The sequence below is a fragment of the Bos indicus x Bos taurus genome, chromosome 5 (genome assembly GCF_003369695.1).
Source record: "Bos indicus x Bos taurus breed Angus x Brahman F1 hybrid chromosome 5, Bos_hybrid_MaternalHap_v2.0, whole genome shotgun sequence".
NCBI lineage: Eukaryota > Metazoa > Chordata > Mammalia > Artiodactyla > Bovidae > Bos > Bos indicus x Bos taurus.
The window spans coordinates 55,648,790-55,664,354 of record NC_040080.1 but is presented as its reverse complement, the minus strand read 5'-3'; the positions used below and the strand labels follow the sequence as shown (position 1 = coordinate 55,664,354).

The window sequence follows — 15,565 nt, the reverse complement described above, 5'->3', positions numbered from 1 at the left end:
ATAAATAAAATAATATTTTAAATAGAAGACTTAGAAGGCAAAACAATCAGATAGTTTATATACATTCAACAACATTTGGAAGTGGTATATTATGAGCTCTGGAATCTGGTTTTAAAGCTTGGATCCATACCTTGTTGCTGCTGCTGCTGCTGCTAAGTCGCTTCAGTTGTGTCCAACTCTGTGCGAACCCATAGGTGGCAGCCCACCAGGCTCCCCCGTCCCTGGGATTCTCCAGGCAAGAACACTGGAGTGGGTTGCCATTTCCTTCTCCAATGCATGAAAGTGAAAGGTGAAAGTGAAGTCACTCAGTCGTGTCCGACTCTTCATGACCCCATGGACTGCAGCCTACCAGGCTCCTCTGTCCATGGGATTTTCCAGGCAAGAGTACTGGAGTAGGGTGCCATTGCCCTCTCCGATCCATACCTTACTAACAGTTAATTAGCCACTTGGTGGCTTAGTTTTCCTGTCAAATGATGATCACAATAGTATCTATTTCACTAGTCTTAATATTAAGACTGTATATATTATAGCACTTTATATATAAATGCTTTTATATATATATACATATAAAGAATGAACAATTCATAGTATATAAGAAACTTTATTCACTGTAACAAATCTGTCAAGTTTTGTAAAAATGTGTTATAAACATTCATTTAAAGCTCTAAAACATGAACTTGATGTATCTACTTCTTTGCCATTTTAGGTTATTGGGTTTTAAAACGAGTTTGAGTCTTTTGCAACCTTTCCATTTATTTTGGAATTTTGAAAAACAAAAGTTGTCATTTCATTTTAGCCACTTTTTTTTTTCAGGTGTAGCAAATTATAGCAGAGATCCAAGGAAGCCTTTATTGTAATGGAAATGGAATTGTTATGTAGCTATAATGCTCCATCTTTGAAATCAGTTATTTTAAAACATTCAACTTGTTAAATCTTTAATAATGGATCACACTCTAAGTCAAATTGATGGCAGTCACATGAAAGCTGAATTACTTTTCAGTTGCAATAGTCTTAAAGAATGAGTATTTATAGTTACTAAACTACAAACTTAGAGTGATTAAAAATGTTAATCACCCAGAAATGTTAATCACCAAGAGGTGACCTCTTCCAGGGTCAAATGCAATACAATCATGTTCAGAGCAGTTAGTAATACGTCAAATTGTTCAAGTTCAGAGCGTGCTGAGAAGTGAAGGAGAAGCAGTTTTCCTCAATCTATCATCTGAAAAAGGCATTTTCCTGGAAAGGTTTAGAACATAGCTTTCATCAAGGTTGTGACAGTTCATATTTTACTCCTGAAGACATGTTGAATGAATAAAACATAAGAAAATCTGAACGACAGGCTTGTCTTTAGGAAATTTTGCCTGCAACAACACAAATCCTGGACCTCATCTTTCACATGTCATTTCCTTGGTGAAGTCATCTGTAAACACTGCAAAGACAGGCCCCTCTTGCTCCTTGCAAGGTGTCTACTACCCTGTGCTTCATCAGGGTATCCTACTTCTCTATTGGGCTTCCTTCTTCTCAAGAATGTGAGGCAGGGGGACCACCCCCTCCTTCAGACCAGGAGACAGGGAGGCTGTTTAAAGACCACAGCCTTACCTGGCAGCACATGGCCTGGGCATAGGGGAAGGCTCTTAGCAAACCTGATGATGAAGGAATGAGATATATTTGTCCATTAGTTCCTCAACCAAGAGGCCCAGGGTTCTCAACCTTAATTCGATGGAGAAAACCAAATGTCTCAAGGCTTTGGAGTGGTATGATGTGGACAGAAGTTCAAGTGGCCTTAAGAGAGGTGAATTAATTACATGCTACTTTTTAGTTCCTTCTAATTAGAAAAGAGCTGCCAAGAAGAATTAAGTGCAATTTGTAACACATTTTGATTGTCCTTCCTCCTGACCGTCCCTGGGAGGAAATGTGGAGATAGAGAGAGGACAAATACCTGGGCCTGGATGGCGGAAGACAACTCGCCAATGGCCTTGGGTCCCAGCAGAGGTGCACAGCGGGATCCAGGGGGCAGCTCCAGGCTCAGGCCCCAGGGCTTGGACAGGAGCAGGCACCAAGGGTGGCACAGGCTGACAAGAGCCGGGAGTGCTGAGGAGCTGGGGCCACTGAGGGTGGGGAACTGAGGGTGGGCTGGGGGTGGGCTCAGGGAGGCTGCCAAGACAAGGAAGGCACTGGGCGCACTGAGGAAGGCAGGTCTGCCTCTTATCCCACCCCAACTAGATGCGCTCTCACAACCTGGAGCAGAGGGCGGGTTCCCAAATCGCCTTAGGCTTGGGGTCAGCAGGTTCTGCCTCTGGGGTCAGGGAAGTGTGAGATTAAAGGGACCTGGGCAGGGGAGAGGCTGGTGGAGAAGGCCGGTGGTGGAGAGGGTGCAGCGTCCAAGACAGAGCCCCACAGAGCTTCCCCAGTGATGGCACTGTCCATGTCCCAGCTGATCCCCGCTTAAAGAGGGCAGGGCGCTAACAATGGTTACCCGCCACTTTACAGACGGGGCAAACAAAGGGTCACAGAGAGGGTCTTGACTAAGGGTCACCTGCCGGTAGCTGGCTGACGCAGCGGGAATAAAATGCCAGATTCCAATCTCTCACTCCCCAGCTCTCCCTTACCCAGCGCCTTCTTGCTGTTCTCCCAGTCTGGCCCCACCGGCTGCAAAGTGACATTACATTCTAGAGCCTTGCCCACCGCCACCTGCCGCCGCCTCCCCGCGCCCCAGAAGAACAGGAGTGCGAGAAGAGAAGAGAGAAGAGGAAAGAGATGAGAAGGTGGCAGGTGCAAAAACGTGACACCTGGATCAGGCCGGCAGGCGCCACGGGCAGCGGCGGTGGCGAGGTCAGGAGCCAGCCGAAAGCTTCCTAAAGAAACGCCCCTTTTGCCTTGGCCAGATTGTTCTGCCCTCTCTTTTTTTGTTTTCCATGAGAGTTGGCAAAACCCCAAACGCTGTTAAATAGCCTTGACAGCACCGCCCCGCAGTTCGTTGGGAGCTAGCGTTTTTCCAAGGCCGAGATACCCTGGTGATCAGGACTGTCAGTCCCGCGCTAGGAAGCCGGGAGTGCACCCGCCGTGTCGTCGTGACTTTGCACCTGATACTCGGAAAGGCTCAGGTGCGCCTGATCCCAAGGGGGCGTTAGGCGGCCTCGCCTTTTCTCTTGTCCCCATCCGCAAGGGTGCTGCTGGCCTCTCGGATCTCTTTCTCCCTGTTCCCCATTGTTCCAAACCCTAATTCTAAATGAAGAGTTCTCACAACAGATGGCTGGGCTTCCACAGAGGACGAGCAAGGGGCTCGGACATTCAATCATTCAACAAAGAATGTTTGAGTTCGTGCCCCGATCGAGGGGCAGGGCAGTCATAGTGGAATAGAACACTGGTCACAGCTTCGTGGGGAGACAGGCGCACGAATCAAGGTGATAGGATGGTGTTGCCAGGACAGATATGATCTGCTGGGGTCAGAACTCGGTACTTAGCCGTCAAGGACTTTATTAATAAAAGTCTTCAAGACAGAGCTGTGACTCTCCCCGGGGTTTTGGCCTCAAGGGAAATCTTTCCTGAGACTGTCGCCTGGGCTGGGACTCGCACCCGAGAGCCATACCCACCCCTATGTCCCCAGGCTTGCTTTCCAGTGGAACTTCCCTAGAAAGGGAGCTGGAGGTTCCAGGTCCCCGAAGCCGTGGCGCGCTCGGAACTCCCGATCCCGCCTTTGCCCGCGTCACCTCTGCCGCACCCACCCCGAGGGGCACCCCTCTTCGGCGTGGACCCAGCCAGGTCCTGCCCGCCGCCCGCCGGGTGTGGGCGCAGTCACCCGGTACCTCCGCCCGGCACCTCCCACCGCCGGCTTTGCCCCTCCTCTCTCGAGGTTGCGCGCCCTCCCGGCAGGTTCAATCCCCGCGGGTACCCGGAGCACCGCGGCCCGTGTGCGTCCTCGCTCCCCACGCCCTAGCAGCCCAGACCCGGCCCCGGGCACCTGCGCGCCGCCGGCTCCTCTCCGAGCGGCCGCGGCCGGCGGACTGGGCATGCTCAGCTGTGGGGCGGCCGGGCGCCGCGGGAGCCGAGCGCATGCCTTCGCGGGGCCGGACGCCCGCCGTCCAGGGGCGCGGCACGCAGGCGGCCGCTGTCGCCGACGCCCGGGCCAGCCTGCGCAGGACGCGGGCCAGGATGGCCTCTCTCACGGCATACGGTAACGGCGGCGATCGCGGCATTGGGCGGCCGGGACGCGGGAGCCGTCCGATCACCCCGGGAAACTTCGGGGTTCGGCTCCCGAGAGGGTCTGGGAGGGAAGGAGCGGGCGGTAGTGCGCGCTGGCTTGGGGCTGGAGGGGTGTTAGTTGGAGGCTGCCTGGAACCTGGTAAGGGGGCGTTTGTGGAGTCCGGGAAGTAAAAACGCCTAAATTTTAGGTGTTTGCGGGCTTTGGGACTCCAGAAAAATTCCTTCCTCTTCTTACCACCGAGAGGAAGGGATACGGGTGTTGAGTCTTTTTCTAACGGTGTGAAGCTAGGAGTTCGTTCCGCGTTCAGTCCTTGCTCATCTTGTCCCTGACTGACCTTGAACAAGTTATTTAAACTTTTCTGTGCTTGCATTTCTCCATCTGTAAATTAGAAATGAGAACATCTCTCTTGACAGATGCTATGGGGTTAAATTATATGCACCAAAATATGCTTTTAATACAGAAAAACTCAGCTTGGAAATAATAGTTACATGGAAATGGAAGATATTTTTCCCTTTCCAGTTTATTGTTAAAGAAATATATTTCTTAATTATTATTTTTAAGGCATTGTACAATTCTGAAGGAACATGAAATCAGTGTGAAGGTTTCAGACTGAGCTAGAAATCCTGGCCGCTGGGGAAACCAACAAGCCTCTTCATCAACATTTCTGCTTGCGTGGAAAAAGCAATTCTCTTTTGTCCTTTATCAGAGATGCTGCTGAAAATGGGTTATATGAGGCAGAAACTCAAGTAGACCTCTTCCCTTAACCTGGATTGCAATCAGTTGCTGTGATAACATTTAGTTTAGGCATTTTAAACATGGAAGTACTGAGCAGTGATTGGGGGGTGTTCTGAGAGGACATTTCAGAGCCAGGGCTCCTTGGGAGGGAAATTATTGCCATTTGGCATGGAGTCTTCATTCTCTAGGCCAATGATGTCCCCTGCTCATTTTCCCAAGGTTAAAGGGGTCAGTCTCCTTTTCTTGGGATTTAAACTGACAGGACTGAAACGACTTAGCAGCAGCAGCAAATGATCACTCAGGTGGCTCTGAGGGTTTGCAATCGATGCTTGGGAACCTAACAAATTGTGAGCAGATTACAAATTGCATACTAGTAGCCTTTTTTTTTTTTTTTTTTTTAAACTCAGAGCATTTTTTGCAGAGATTTGGGTTGTTTTTGTCTCTGCTGCACATTTAGCCCATAACATTGCCATTCTTGGGTTACCATTTGGGGATAATTCAACATTATGATCAGTTTTTAGTCCTATTCATTGGTAGAAATCTATTTTTACACCTTTTCCTATCAGAGAGAGCTAACTTGTGGATTTTACATGATGTTAGATTTCACATGCTTGTCTAGTGGATGTCAGTAATAGGTTTTACGTAATAATCTGTTCCATGATTTTCTAGAAGCTTTGAAAGCTTAATTGGGCAGCCAGGTGGAGAAAATGAAGTCTAAAGTGAAACTGTTTGCAAAGCAAGTATATTTTAGTAATTAAAGGAAAAAGTGGCAGATCTTTTTTTTTTGACAACTAAGAGTTGTATAGTTTCTCTTTAGAACCTTACAGGGAACTGAGACAGATTTAAGTAAATATATCAATTAAAACTTGTGCTATTTAAATATATTCTTTACACACTCTTCTCCCTCCCCCGAACCATCCCTAAAGTGGATACTCTTGGCCTCTAAGTGCACAGGTGCACGTTGGTTTCTTTGTCTATACTGAGGTGACCCAAGACACAACAAGATAAATTAGCCCATCTGGGTTTTCAACCTGGTGAATGAGCTCAGGAAAAACAAACAGAGCACATTCAATACAATCCTCCTCCGCTGGATGCGGTTGAGTTTATTTTCTGATGAGAGTTTGGTCCAGTTCTGGAACTTTCATCTCTCTTTTTAAAAAATATCCCCTTTCAGTTCTGTTGGATTTGGGTTTAAATATCATGATGGGGGATGATCTAAGTTTCTTGTCTAGAATTTAGAGGGTTCAATTTTTATATTCAGTTGACTGATTGAATAAATGCCTTTAATCCTATCTTTAGCACAGGGACTGTCAAGAGAATGAACAGTTACAGTATAGACCGTGTGTTTTAGGTTCCTAAGAAGAGAGAGAAATTTGGCTTATGTATGCATTTCATTAGCAGCAGGCTCCAGTTAAACCTCATTAGCTTCCCAACCAAATTTGCATTTTTGATCCTATGTTGGAATCGCTTTTTCTGTAGTTTGGTGTGAATTTTTACATTCAGGCAGCCATCTAGATATGTATCTTCTAGAAACCTGGAATGAAATTAGGGTAATTAATAACTGTAATATGTCCTTGAAATACATGTTCAGTGGATGATGCTGTTTAAAAAATTCTGGATTTTTAATGCCTCTCCCTTTTGTACTCACTACTGATCTTTCTTTCCCTGTCTTCTCAATGGTATGGGTTCTTGACCACCTTTAGCTTATTATGTAACCATGTGCATGAGGCCAAGGATAGTGACAAGAGAGAAATGACTGGGACTTGATTCATTCTTGGCCATCCAAAAGAAGGCCCATGGACTGTGTCCAAGCTGCATCAGGAAGGTACTTGTGGTGGGACCTGCCGGCCTGGCTTTGAGCTGTCAGCTTCCAATCTTAGGAGGCTTAATAAGGGGCCCAAGGAGCTTATGGAGCACAGTGGGAAAGATTTCAGATAAGGAAAGCCTCTCTGAGGAGATACTTGAGCAGAGGGGTGAATGAAGGAAAGGAACAAGCCATTTTAATAGGTGGGGAAAGTGCATTCCTAGCAAAGGGAACAATTAGGTGCAAAGGCCTTGGGACAGGAATGACTTTGTCATGTCCAAGGCTAGCTGGGAGGTCAGTGTGGTGAGAGCGTAGAGCCAGTAGATGAGAAGGAAAGGCAGTCAGAGCCAGTTTCGTTGTTATAGCTATTCTCCCTTCATTTCCCTGCTACTTCTTAAAGGGCTTCTTTCTTCCCTGCTTCTGTTTCTTGTTACTGTTTGCCTGGGTTCTGTCTTTGGCTTTCTAATCTCACTCTCAGCCATTCGGATGGCGTTGATTAGACCTCTACCAAATGGGAGACAGTGGCCCTGAGTGTAGAGTCAGTCTCTTAGCAGGAAGCCTGTAAACTGGGTGACAGAGTTGTAGGTAGAAGTGTGGGGTGTGCTGAGACACAATAACAGCAGTACTTTGTGCAAATTAGCTCATTTAAATCTCACCACTACCTTTAAGAAACTAGTCCAATATTAGCCCTGTATCCACTTGAAGAAATCAGTCCCAGATAGGTTGAAGAATTTACTTTATCTCATCTAATAAATGGGGAGCCCAAATACAGGCTGGAGAGTTTGGCTGGGGAACCTGAGGCTGGGGAAGTTAGGAAGAAGAGAGAAGATGCTTGTTCACGAACATGTTCACCATGTATGGATGGCTCTGTGGATTAACTCAAGGAGTTAATGGGCTTGCTGCTGCTGCTGCTGCTGCTGCCGCTAAGTCGCTTCAGTCGTGTCCGACTCTGTGCGACCCCACAGACGGCAGCCCACCAGGCTCCACCATCCCTGGGATTCTCCAGGCAAGAACACTGGAGTGGATTGCCATTTCCTTCTCCAAGGAAAGTGAAAAGTGAAAGTGAAGTCACTAAGTCGTGTCCAACTCTCAGCGACCCCATGGGTCGCTGCAGCCTACCAGGCTCCTCCACCCATGGGATTTTCCAGGCAAGAGTACTGGAGTGGGGTGCCATTGCCTTCTCCAAGCAAAGGCCAAAGGCAGTGGATGACCAGAAGCTCAGAACTTCTGATTGGAAGAGGGTAGGAGAGGGGCATAGTAAGAGCCAAGCCTAACTGTGTAACATGGAAATGGAGGGAAGCCAAAAAGACAAGAGCCTAGGACATACAACCCTTCCTAGCACTTTGTCTTTATTGGTGCATGCGTGTTCAGTCACCTCTGACTCTTTGCAGCCCCATGGACTGAAGCCCACCATGAGCTCTTCTATCCATGGAATTTTCCAGGCAAGAATACTGGATTGGGTTGCCATTTCCTATTCCAGGGGATCTTCCAGATCCAGGGATCCAACTCACATCTCTTGAGTCTCCAGCGTTGGCAGGTGGATTCTTTACCACTGCGCCACCCGGGAAGCCCTTGTCTTTATCCAGTGACTCCCAGATAGGAATCACCAGCTTCGAGTTTCTTTTCTTGTTTGTACTATGCTTGTCTAACCAGCTGTCTGCTTGACTTCTTTACATGTGTTCTTCTCTGGCATTGCAAACTCATTGTGTCCAAAACAGAATTCCTCTCCTGTACCTGTATTCTATAGAATTAGTTCAGCTACTGAGCTCAAACTATGTTCCAGGCTCTAGCCTGGCTCCTGGAATACCAGAATAAATGAGATCTCACTCTTTCTCTCAGGATGGCAGCATCAGCTGGAGGAGCTAGACTCCTAAAGAGAATTATGATGTGATGTTGCAGGAGAGGGGCTGCGGGGAGTGAGGGAGAGGTTGGAAAGAGTTACCCAGAGGAGATGATGTTAAAAGACCAACTGGGAGAAGAAGGGTATTCCAGGGAGGGGCAACAGCATGAAGAAAGGTGAGGGGAGCAATTCGGTGTTGGTAAAGCATGACATTCAAGACAGGAGAGGTTGGCAGGGGCCAGCATGCTGTATCTAGTACCTAGGCTGGAATCTTAGGAGTCATCTTTGAAACCTCTCTTATCAGAACACACTAACAGTGACCTTAGGCAAACAAATTTACCTCTGAGGCCTCAATTTTCTTATCTGCAAAATGGGATCTCTCTGAGGTTTAAATGCAACAGTACTTGTAAGAGCTTATGAGCAACACATAGTAAGTACTCAGTAAGCATGGCTATTACTGTCAACTGCCTCTCTCAGCCCATGTACTCTCAACCACTAAGTCCCACTGATTCTTCTTCCTTAAAGTTTTTATACTCTGGTTTTTCCTCTCCTTTCCCACTGTTCCTATCCTAGTCGAGGTCACTGCCAATTTTGACTGTAGTAGCAGCCTCCCAACTATCTCTGCCTCAGTCCAAGCCTCTTTGATCCCAGTTGCAAATCTAATCCTGTTATTCCTGTGCTTAAAACTCTCCAAGGGATCCCCTCTGCTTGCAGGCCAAAGTCTGACTTCTCTAGGTTGACAAACAAGGCCATTCAGGAGCTGACCATCCTTCTTTCCTGCTGCTCTTGGTCCCAGCATCCAACTTTTTAGGGAGGGAGGTGACCAATTGCGCCTGGTTTTCTCAGGTGTCTGGACTTGGCCCATGCTCTGAAACACAGCCCCCTCCTCATCTATGAGGTTCACTCCCCCTCACCTTTGACCTCCCCATCCTACTGTGTTCCTGTCTCAGGCAAAGGTTACTCCTCTCCCAAACAACTTTTTTTTTTTTTTTTTTTTTTGTGGTGCAACAAAGACTTCTCTCTGTGGGTTGTAAAGTCCCAAAGGCCATGGACTACATCTTTTTTTTTAAGTGCCTATAATACTTTAAAAAAAAAAAAACTATTTACTTTTTTGGCTGCACCGGGTCTTAGTTTTGGCACTTCATTGCAGCATGCAAGATCTTCAGTTGCAGCATTGGAACACTTAGTTGCAGCATGTGAGACCTGATTCTCTGACCAGTGATCAAACCCTTGTCCTCTGCATTGGGAGTACAGAGTTTTAGCCACTGGACCACCAGGTAAGTCCCTAGTGCCTAGCCCAGCAGCTGGCACATACTGGATGAACAGTCCTTGCCAGTCTGTTCAACTAAAAGACTGAATGGGCAATAGAAGAAGGTAGTACACACATAGACATTTTTAAGGCTTCATTTTCCTTTTGCAAATAAGTAACAAAGCTTCTGGGCTTCCCAGGTGGCACAGTAGTAAGGAATCCACCTTCCAATGCAGGAAACACAGGTTTGATCCCTGGGTCGGGAAGATCCCCTAGAGTAGGAAATGGCAACTCTCTGCAGTATTCTTGCCTGGAGAATCCCATGGAGAGAGTTGCCTGGTGGGCTACAGTCAGTGGGATCACAAAGAGTTGGACACAACTGAGCACACACGTACACAACAGAACTTTTATCCTTCAGAAAATAGAAATGAACAACAGAGCAGAAGCGTCCACACTACGAGGTGAAATCTGAAGTATGCTAGTAGGCTAGAAGTCATGCTTTAGCTGCGAAAAAAATCTAAGGAGCTATTTGAAGGCGTCTCTTGTTCTTGTCTTCCACCAACTGGCATGCTTGTTGTTATGCAATCCAGTCATTCATGGTCAACATTGATTAGGATCCTTTTTGATTAAGAAGCTGCAGTGAAGCCTGCACAGATTAGTTTTTGACCTTCAGCCCTTCACACTTAAAAAATTTCTTCCTGGGGTAAAATTAAAATTTTATTTTGATCCTGTGAAGAAGCACTTTAATCTTTTCCTTTAAAACATGATGTTCTTTGTAATAGACATGTGGATTTTTCTATTAGAACTTAGTCCTAAACAAACTGTTCGTGGCTACCAACAAAGTTTCTAGAACAAACAATTCAACATATATTTTGTGAGTGCTCACTATGTGTGAGGCACTGTTGTGGGTTCTGGAAGTAAGAACAAAATTAAAAACCATTTTCATAAATCTTATTACATTGTAATAATGCTGCTGCTGCTGCTAAGTTGCTTCAGTCGTGTCCAACTCTGTGCGACCCCATAGATGGCAGCCCACCAGGCTCCCCCGTCCCTGGGATTCTCCAGGCAAGAACACTGGAGTGGGTTACCATTTCCTTCTCCAACGCATGAAAGTGAAAAGTGAAAGTGAAGTTGCTCAGTTGTGTCCGACTCTTCATGACCCCATAGACTGCAGCCTACCAGGCTCCTCCGTCCATGAGATTTTCCAGGCAAAAGTACTGGAGTGGGGTGCCATTGCTTTCTCTGTGAATAATGAGGTATGGATATTTACCTTCTGGAAAAAATGACAAAGAATGTAGGCTTTTCAACACTGAATCAAAAAGGTACAAGGAGGAAACAAAAGGAAAGGAAAGGCTTTTCTCTAATTAGGATTCCTGGAAAGTCTTTTTGCCACTGTGTCTATGAGAGTGGAATCAAAGGGAAGCTGAGATAACGAATATCGGGCCCCGTGTTTAAAATGCAGGAATGGTGACTGAAGTATTTGAAAGATTGCTAGAGTCTTTGGCAAACATTTATTGTGCCTTTTATGTATTAGGCAGAGCCAGGCACTGTGGACACAGGTGAATAAGCATTGACTTTGCCCTCCAGGAGTTTGGGTCTAGCTCAGGTCCAGTGGGAGATGCAGAGGAGAGAACCATTCATAGTACAGTAAGTCCCCTACATACGAACCTTCAAGCTGCAAACTTTCAAAGATGCAAACATGCTTTCCGTCAAGGTCAGGTGTGAGTGAAACTGCAGCCTGTCCTCCATCTCCTATTGCTGATGATCTTTCAGCTCTATCATCTCCCACCCCCTCTGCCTCCTCCAGGCAGTAACTCTTCTTGCCTGTTCACTTGGTGCCAATCTCTGTATGCCAGCTGTTGCACTGTTCAGTTCAGTTCAGTTGCTCAGTCGTGTCCAACTCTTTGTGACCCTGTGGACTGCAGCACACCAGGCTTCCTTGTCCATCACCAACTCCTGGAGCTTACTCAAACTCCTGTCCATCGAGTCGGTGATGCCATCCAACCATCTCATCCTCTGTCGTCCCCTTCTCCTTTTCAATCTTTTCCAGCATCAGGGTCTTTTCCAATGAGTCAGTTCTTCACATCAGGTGGCCAAAGTATTGGAGTTTCAGCTTCAGCATCAGTCTTTCCAATGAATATTCGGGACTGATTTCCTTTAGGATGGACTGGTTGGATCTCCTTGCAGTCCAAGGGATTGTACTGTACTACTGTACTTTTCAAGGTACGGTATTGTAAGACTAAAAATGTTTTATTTGTTGTGTTTGTTTTTTATGTATTATTTGTGTGAAAAGTATTATAAACCTGTTACAGCACAGTACTATATAGGATTGTATTAGTTGGGTACCTCAGCTAACTTTGTTGGACTTAAAAACAAATGGGACTTTTGAACTCGCTCTTAGAACAGAACTCGTTTGTATGTTGGGAACTTACTGCTATTACATCTGGTCCCTGCCCTGCCTGTCTCCTGATGCTGCTGCAGCGTCACATGAAAAAGCAAAGACGAAAATGTTATGAAAACCTAGAAAGCCCTGGAGCATTATAGTACACAGCGCTCTGGTGTGTTTATTGCTGTTGTGGGGAAAGCTCTGTGGAGTGAAGCACGCTCTACACTTTGGTTAATTCATCAGCACCGTAGGGGGACTTTCCAAGGCACCAGTTCCTACTGGGGCCAGCCTGCAGCTACTCTGTGTGGTAGGCACTCAGTGTTTTTTAAATGAATGAATTTCAGTCACAATGTAAAGCAGGAATTTGAGGCTCAGGGAGGTTAGGGATGAGATACAGGCTATAGCAGCAAGGAGGAAAGGGTTGGCCTTGAATATTAAACTTTTCTGTAAGCCTATAAAATACACAGCAGACATGGAGTAAATCACACCAGTATTTCTAAGGAACATACATATGCACATATAGACACACATCCCACCTACATGATTGATATTTTGTTTTCTTACTAGTGGATTTTCTAGAGCCTTTTATAAACAATTTTAAGTGATTTGCAAAAAGAAAAAAAAGAAACATGTTAACGATGTGGTAAGCAGTTGTAGCTCACTCTCCACATAATAAATATATATTTTTAAAAGTTAAATGTTATTTCTAGTATACTACTGTAGAGTGGTAATTAAACAAATTGTGAATTTTTTGATAATGTCAATAGTTATGTGTCATTATCAGTTTGGTAATTCTTGAGTTTCATCTGTCCATATCAGCAGATTTCTAATATGTTTTTAAGGGTTTAATGAAAATATTTTCTTTTTTTCAGTATGTCTTCCCTTTCTTGTGGGTGAGATGTTCTCCCAGACTTTGTGGACTGTGGATTCCAGGGGAGGATTTTACCGGGGCTTGGAGACCCTAGACTGGTAGCACTGGCATCACCTGGGATTCTATTAGAAATGCGACTGTCAATTGTATCTCAATAGTGCTGAAAAATATGCAGAATTCTAGGCCCATCCAGAGCTATAAATCAAGCTCTTCACTCTAACAAATGCCTGAGTGATTTGCAGTCTCAAATTTTCTATATTTTCACTAAAGTTTTCCTTGCTTAACCAGTTATTAAGTATGTTAAAATCTTCCCCTCTGATGATGGATTTGTCAGTTTCTCCTTGTAGCTCTATTAATTTTTGCTTCATATATTTTGAGGTTATTTTATCTTAAATAGCTCAGATGTAACCTTTTTTATATCTTCCTGAAGAATCGAACCTTTTATCAAACCTTCCTGAACCTTTTATCATTATTTATTGCCCCTCTTTATGCTTAAAAATGCTTTTTGTCTTAAAACCTTTTTCATATAAAATTAACATAGCACCTCTAGCTTTATTTGATGAACGCTTGTTGTATCTTTTTATATCTTTTACGTTCAACATCTCTGTGTCCTTCTGTTATAGGTGTTTCTCTTATAAATGGCACTTAGTTGATTTTTGTTTGTTTTCAAAATCCATTTCACAATATCTTAAATAGCAAATTTAGATCATTTACATGTATTGTTATTACTAGTGTATTTGAACTTAATTCTACCATTTTACTTCAGATTTTCTCTTTGTCTTATTTTTTCCTATACTTTAATTCTCATTTATTCCAAGTTGAATTTTTTTGTTAATTTCCCTCTCCCATTCTTACTCATCATCTGTCTCCAGTAAAAAATTAATTAAAAAAGCACTAGGTTTGTCTTATTCTAAGCCAATATTTGAGAACAGAAGCAAAGACAGAAGGAGGACAGATTATTAATGTGAGCTGGGTTAGGTGGGCTCCTAGTGTATCTGGTGCTACATATTTGACAGTCATTTATCTGATGAAATTCTAAAGAGAATGAGATAGACATCAAATCATGGACCCTGTCTTCAGAGGCCACCTTAACAGGAATGTATGACAAAACTTAACCCAACTTTATTTGTCTCAAATTATTTTGCGTATACTTATGATCAGTATGTTCTTGTAACAAAATCAGGTTGCTTTACAGTGTTGTGTTAAATTCTGCTGTACAGCAAAATGTATCAGTTATATCTATCTATCTATTCTTTTTTATATTTTCTTCCTATTTAGGCTACCACAGAGCACTGAGCAGAGTTCCCTGTGCTATACAGTAGGTGCTCATTAATTATCTATTTTATACATAGTAGTGTGCATATGTCAATCCCAACCTCCCAGTTCATCCCACCTCCCCTTCCCCTCCTCGGTATCCATAAGTTTTTTCTTTACATCTGTGTCTCTGTTTCTGCTTTGCCAATAAGTTCATCTGTACCATTTTTCTAGATTCCATGTATAGATGATATTATATATTTCCTTTTCTCTTTCTGACTTCACCCTGGATGACAGTCTCTCGGTCTATCCATATCTCTGCATATGACACTATTCCATTCCTTTGAAAGACTGAGTAATATTCCATTGAATATATGTACACATCTTCTTTATCCATTCCTATGTTGAGGGACATTTAGGTAGCTTCAGTGTCCTAGCTATTGTAAATAGTGCTTCAGTGAACATTGGGATGAAAAATGGAGAAGCTCTATACAGTCAGCAAAAAGAAGACCGGGAGCTGACTATGGCTGAGATCATGAACTCCTTATTGCCAAATTCAAACTTAAATTGAAGAAAACAGGGAAAACCACTAGACCATTCAAGTATGACCTAAATCAAATCCATTACAATTATACAGTGGAAGTGACAAATAGATTCAAGGGATTAGATCTGATAGAGTGCCTGAAGAACTATGGACAGAGGTTCGTGACATTGTACAGGAGGCAGGGATCAAGACCATCCCCAAGAAATGCACAAAGGCAAAACTGAGGTCTGAGGAGGAGGTCTGAGGAGGCCTTACAAATAGCTGTGAAAAGAAGAGAAGCAAAGTGCAAAGGAGAAACAGAAAGATATACCCATTTGAATGCAGAATGCCAAAGAACAGCAAGGAGAGATAAGAAAGCCTTTCTCAGTGATCAGTGCAAAGAAAGAGAGGAAAACAATAGAATGGGAAAGACTAGAGATCCCTTCAAGAAAATTAGAGATACCAAGGGAACTTTTCATGCAAAGATAGGCTCAATAAAGGACAGAAATGCTTTGGGCCTAACAGAAGCAGAAGATACTAAGAAGAGGTGGCAAGAATACACAGAAGAACTATACAAAAAAAGATCTTCATGACCCAGATAATCACGATAATGTGATCACTCACGTAGAGGTAGACATCCTGAAATGTGAAGTCAAGTGGGCCTTAAGAAGAAGCATCACGACGAACAAAGCTAGTGGA

At 44.4% G+C, this 15,565-nt stretch overlaps 1 protein-coding gene across 8 annotated transcripts in view; it reads left to right on the top strand.

The window, feature by feature from the left end:
- Positions 1-3,582: 3,582 nt before the first annotated feature.
- Positions 3,583-15,565, top strand: part of ANO4 (anoctamin 4) — a 434,080-nt gene continuing 422,097 nt past the window's right edge. For all 8 annotated transcript variants that reach the window (XM_027542020.1, XM_027542022.1, XM_027542023.1 and 5 more), the window contains exon 1: positions 3,583-4,174. In XM_027542020.1, coding sequence (XP_027397821.1) covers positions 3,598-4,174 — 577 coding nt within the window. In that variant the 5' untranslated portion in view covers positions 3,583-3,597. The remainder of the gene's footprint in view (positions 4,175-15,565) is intronic.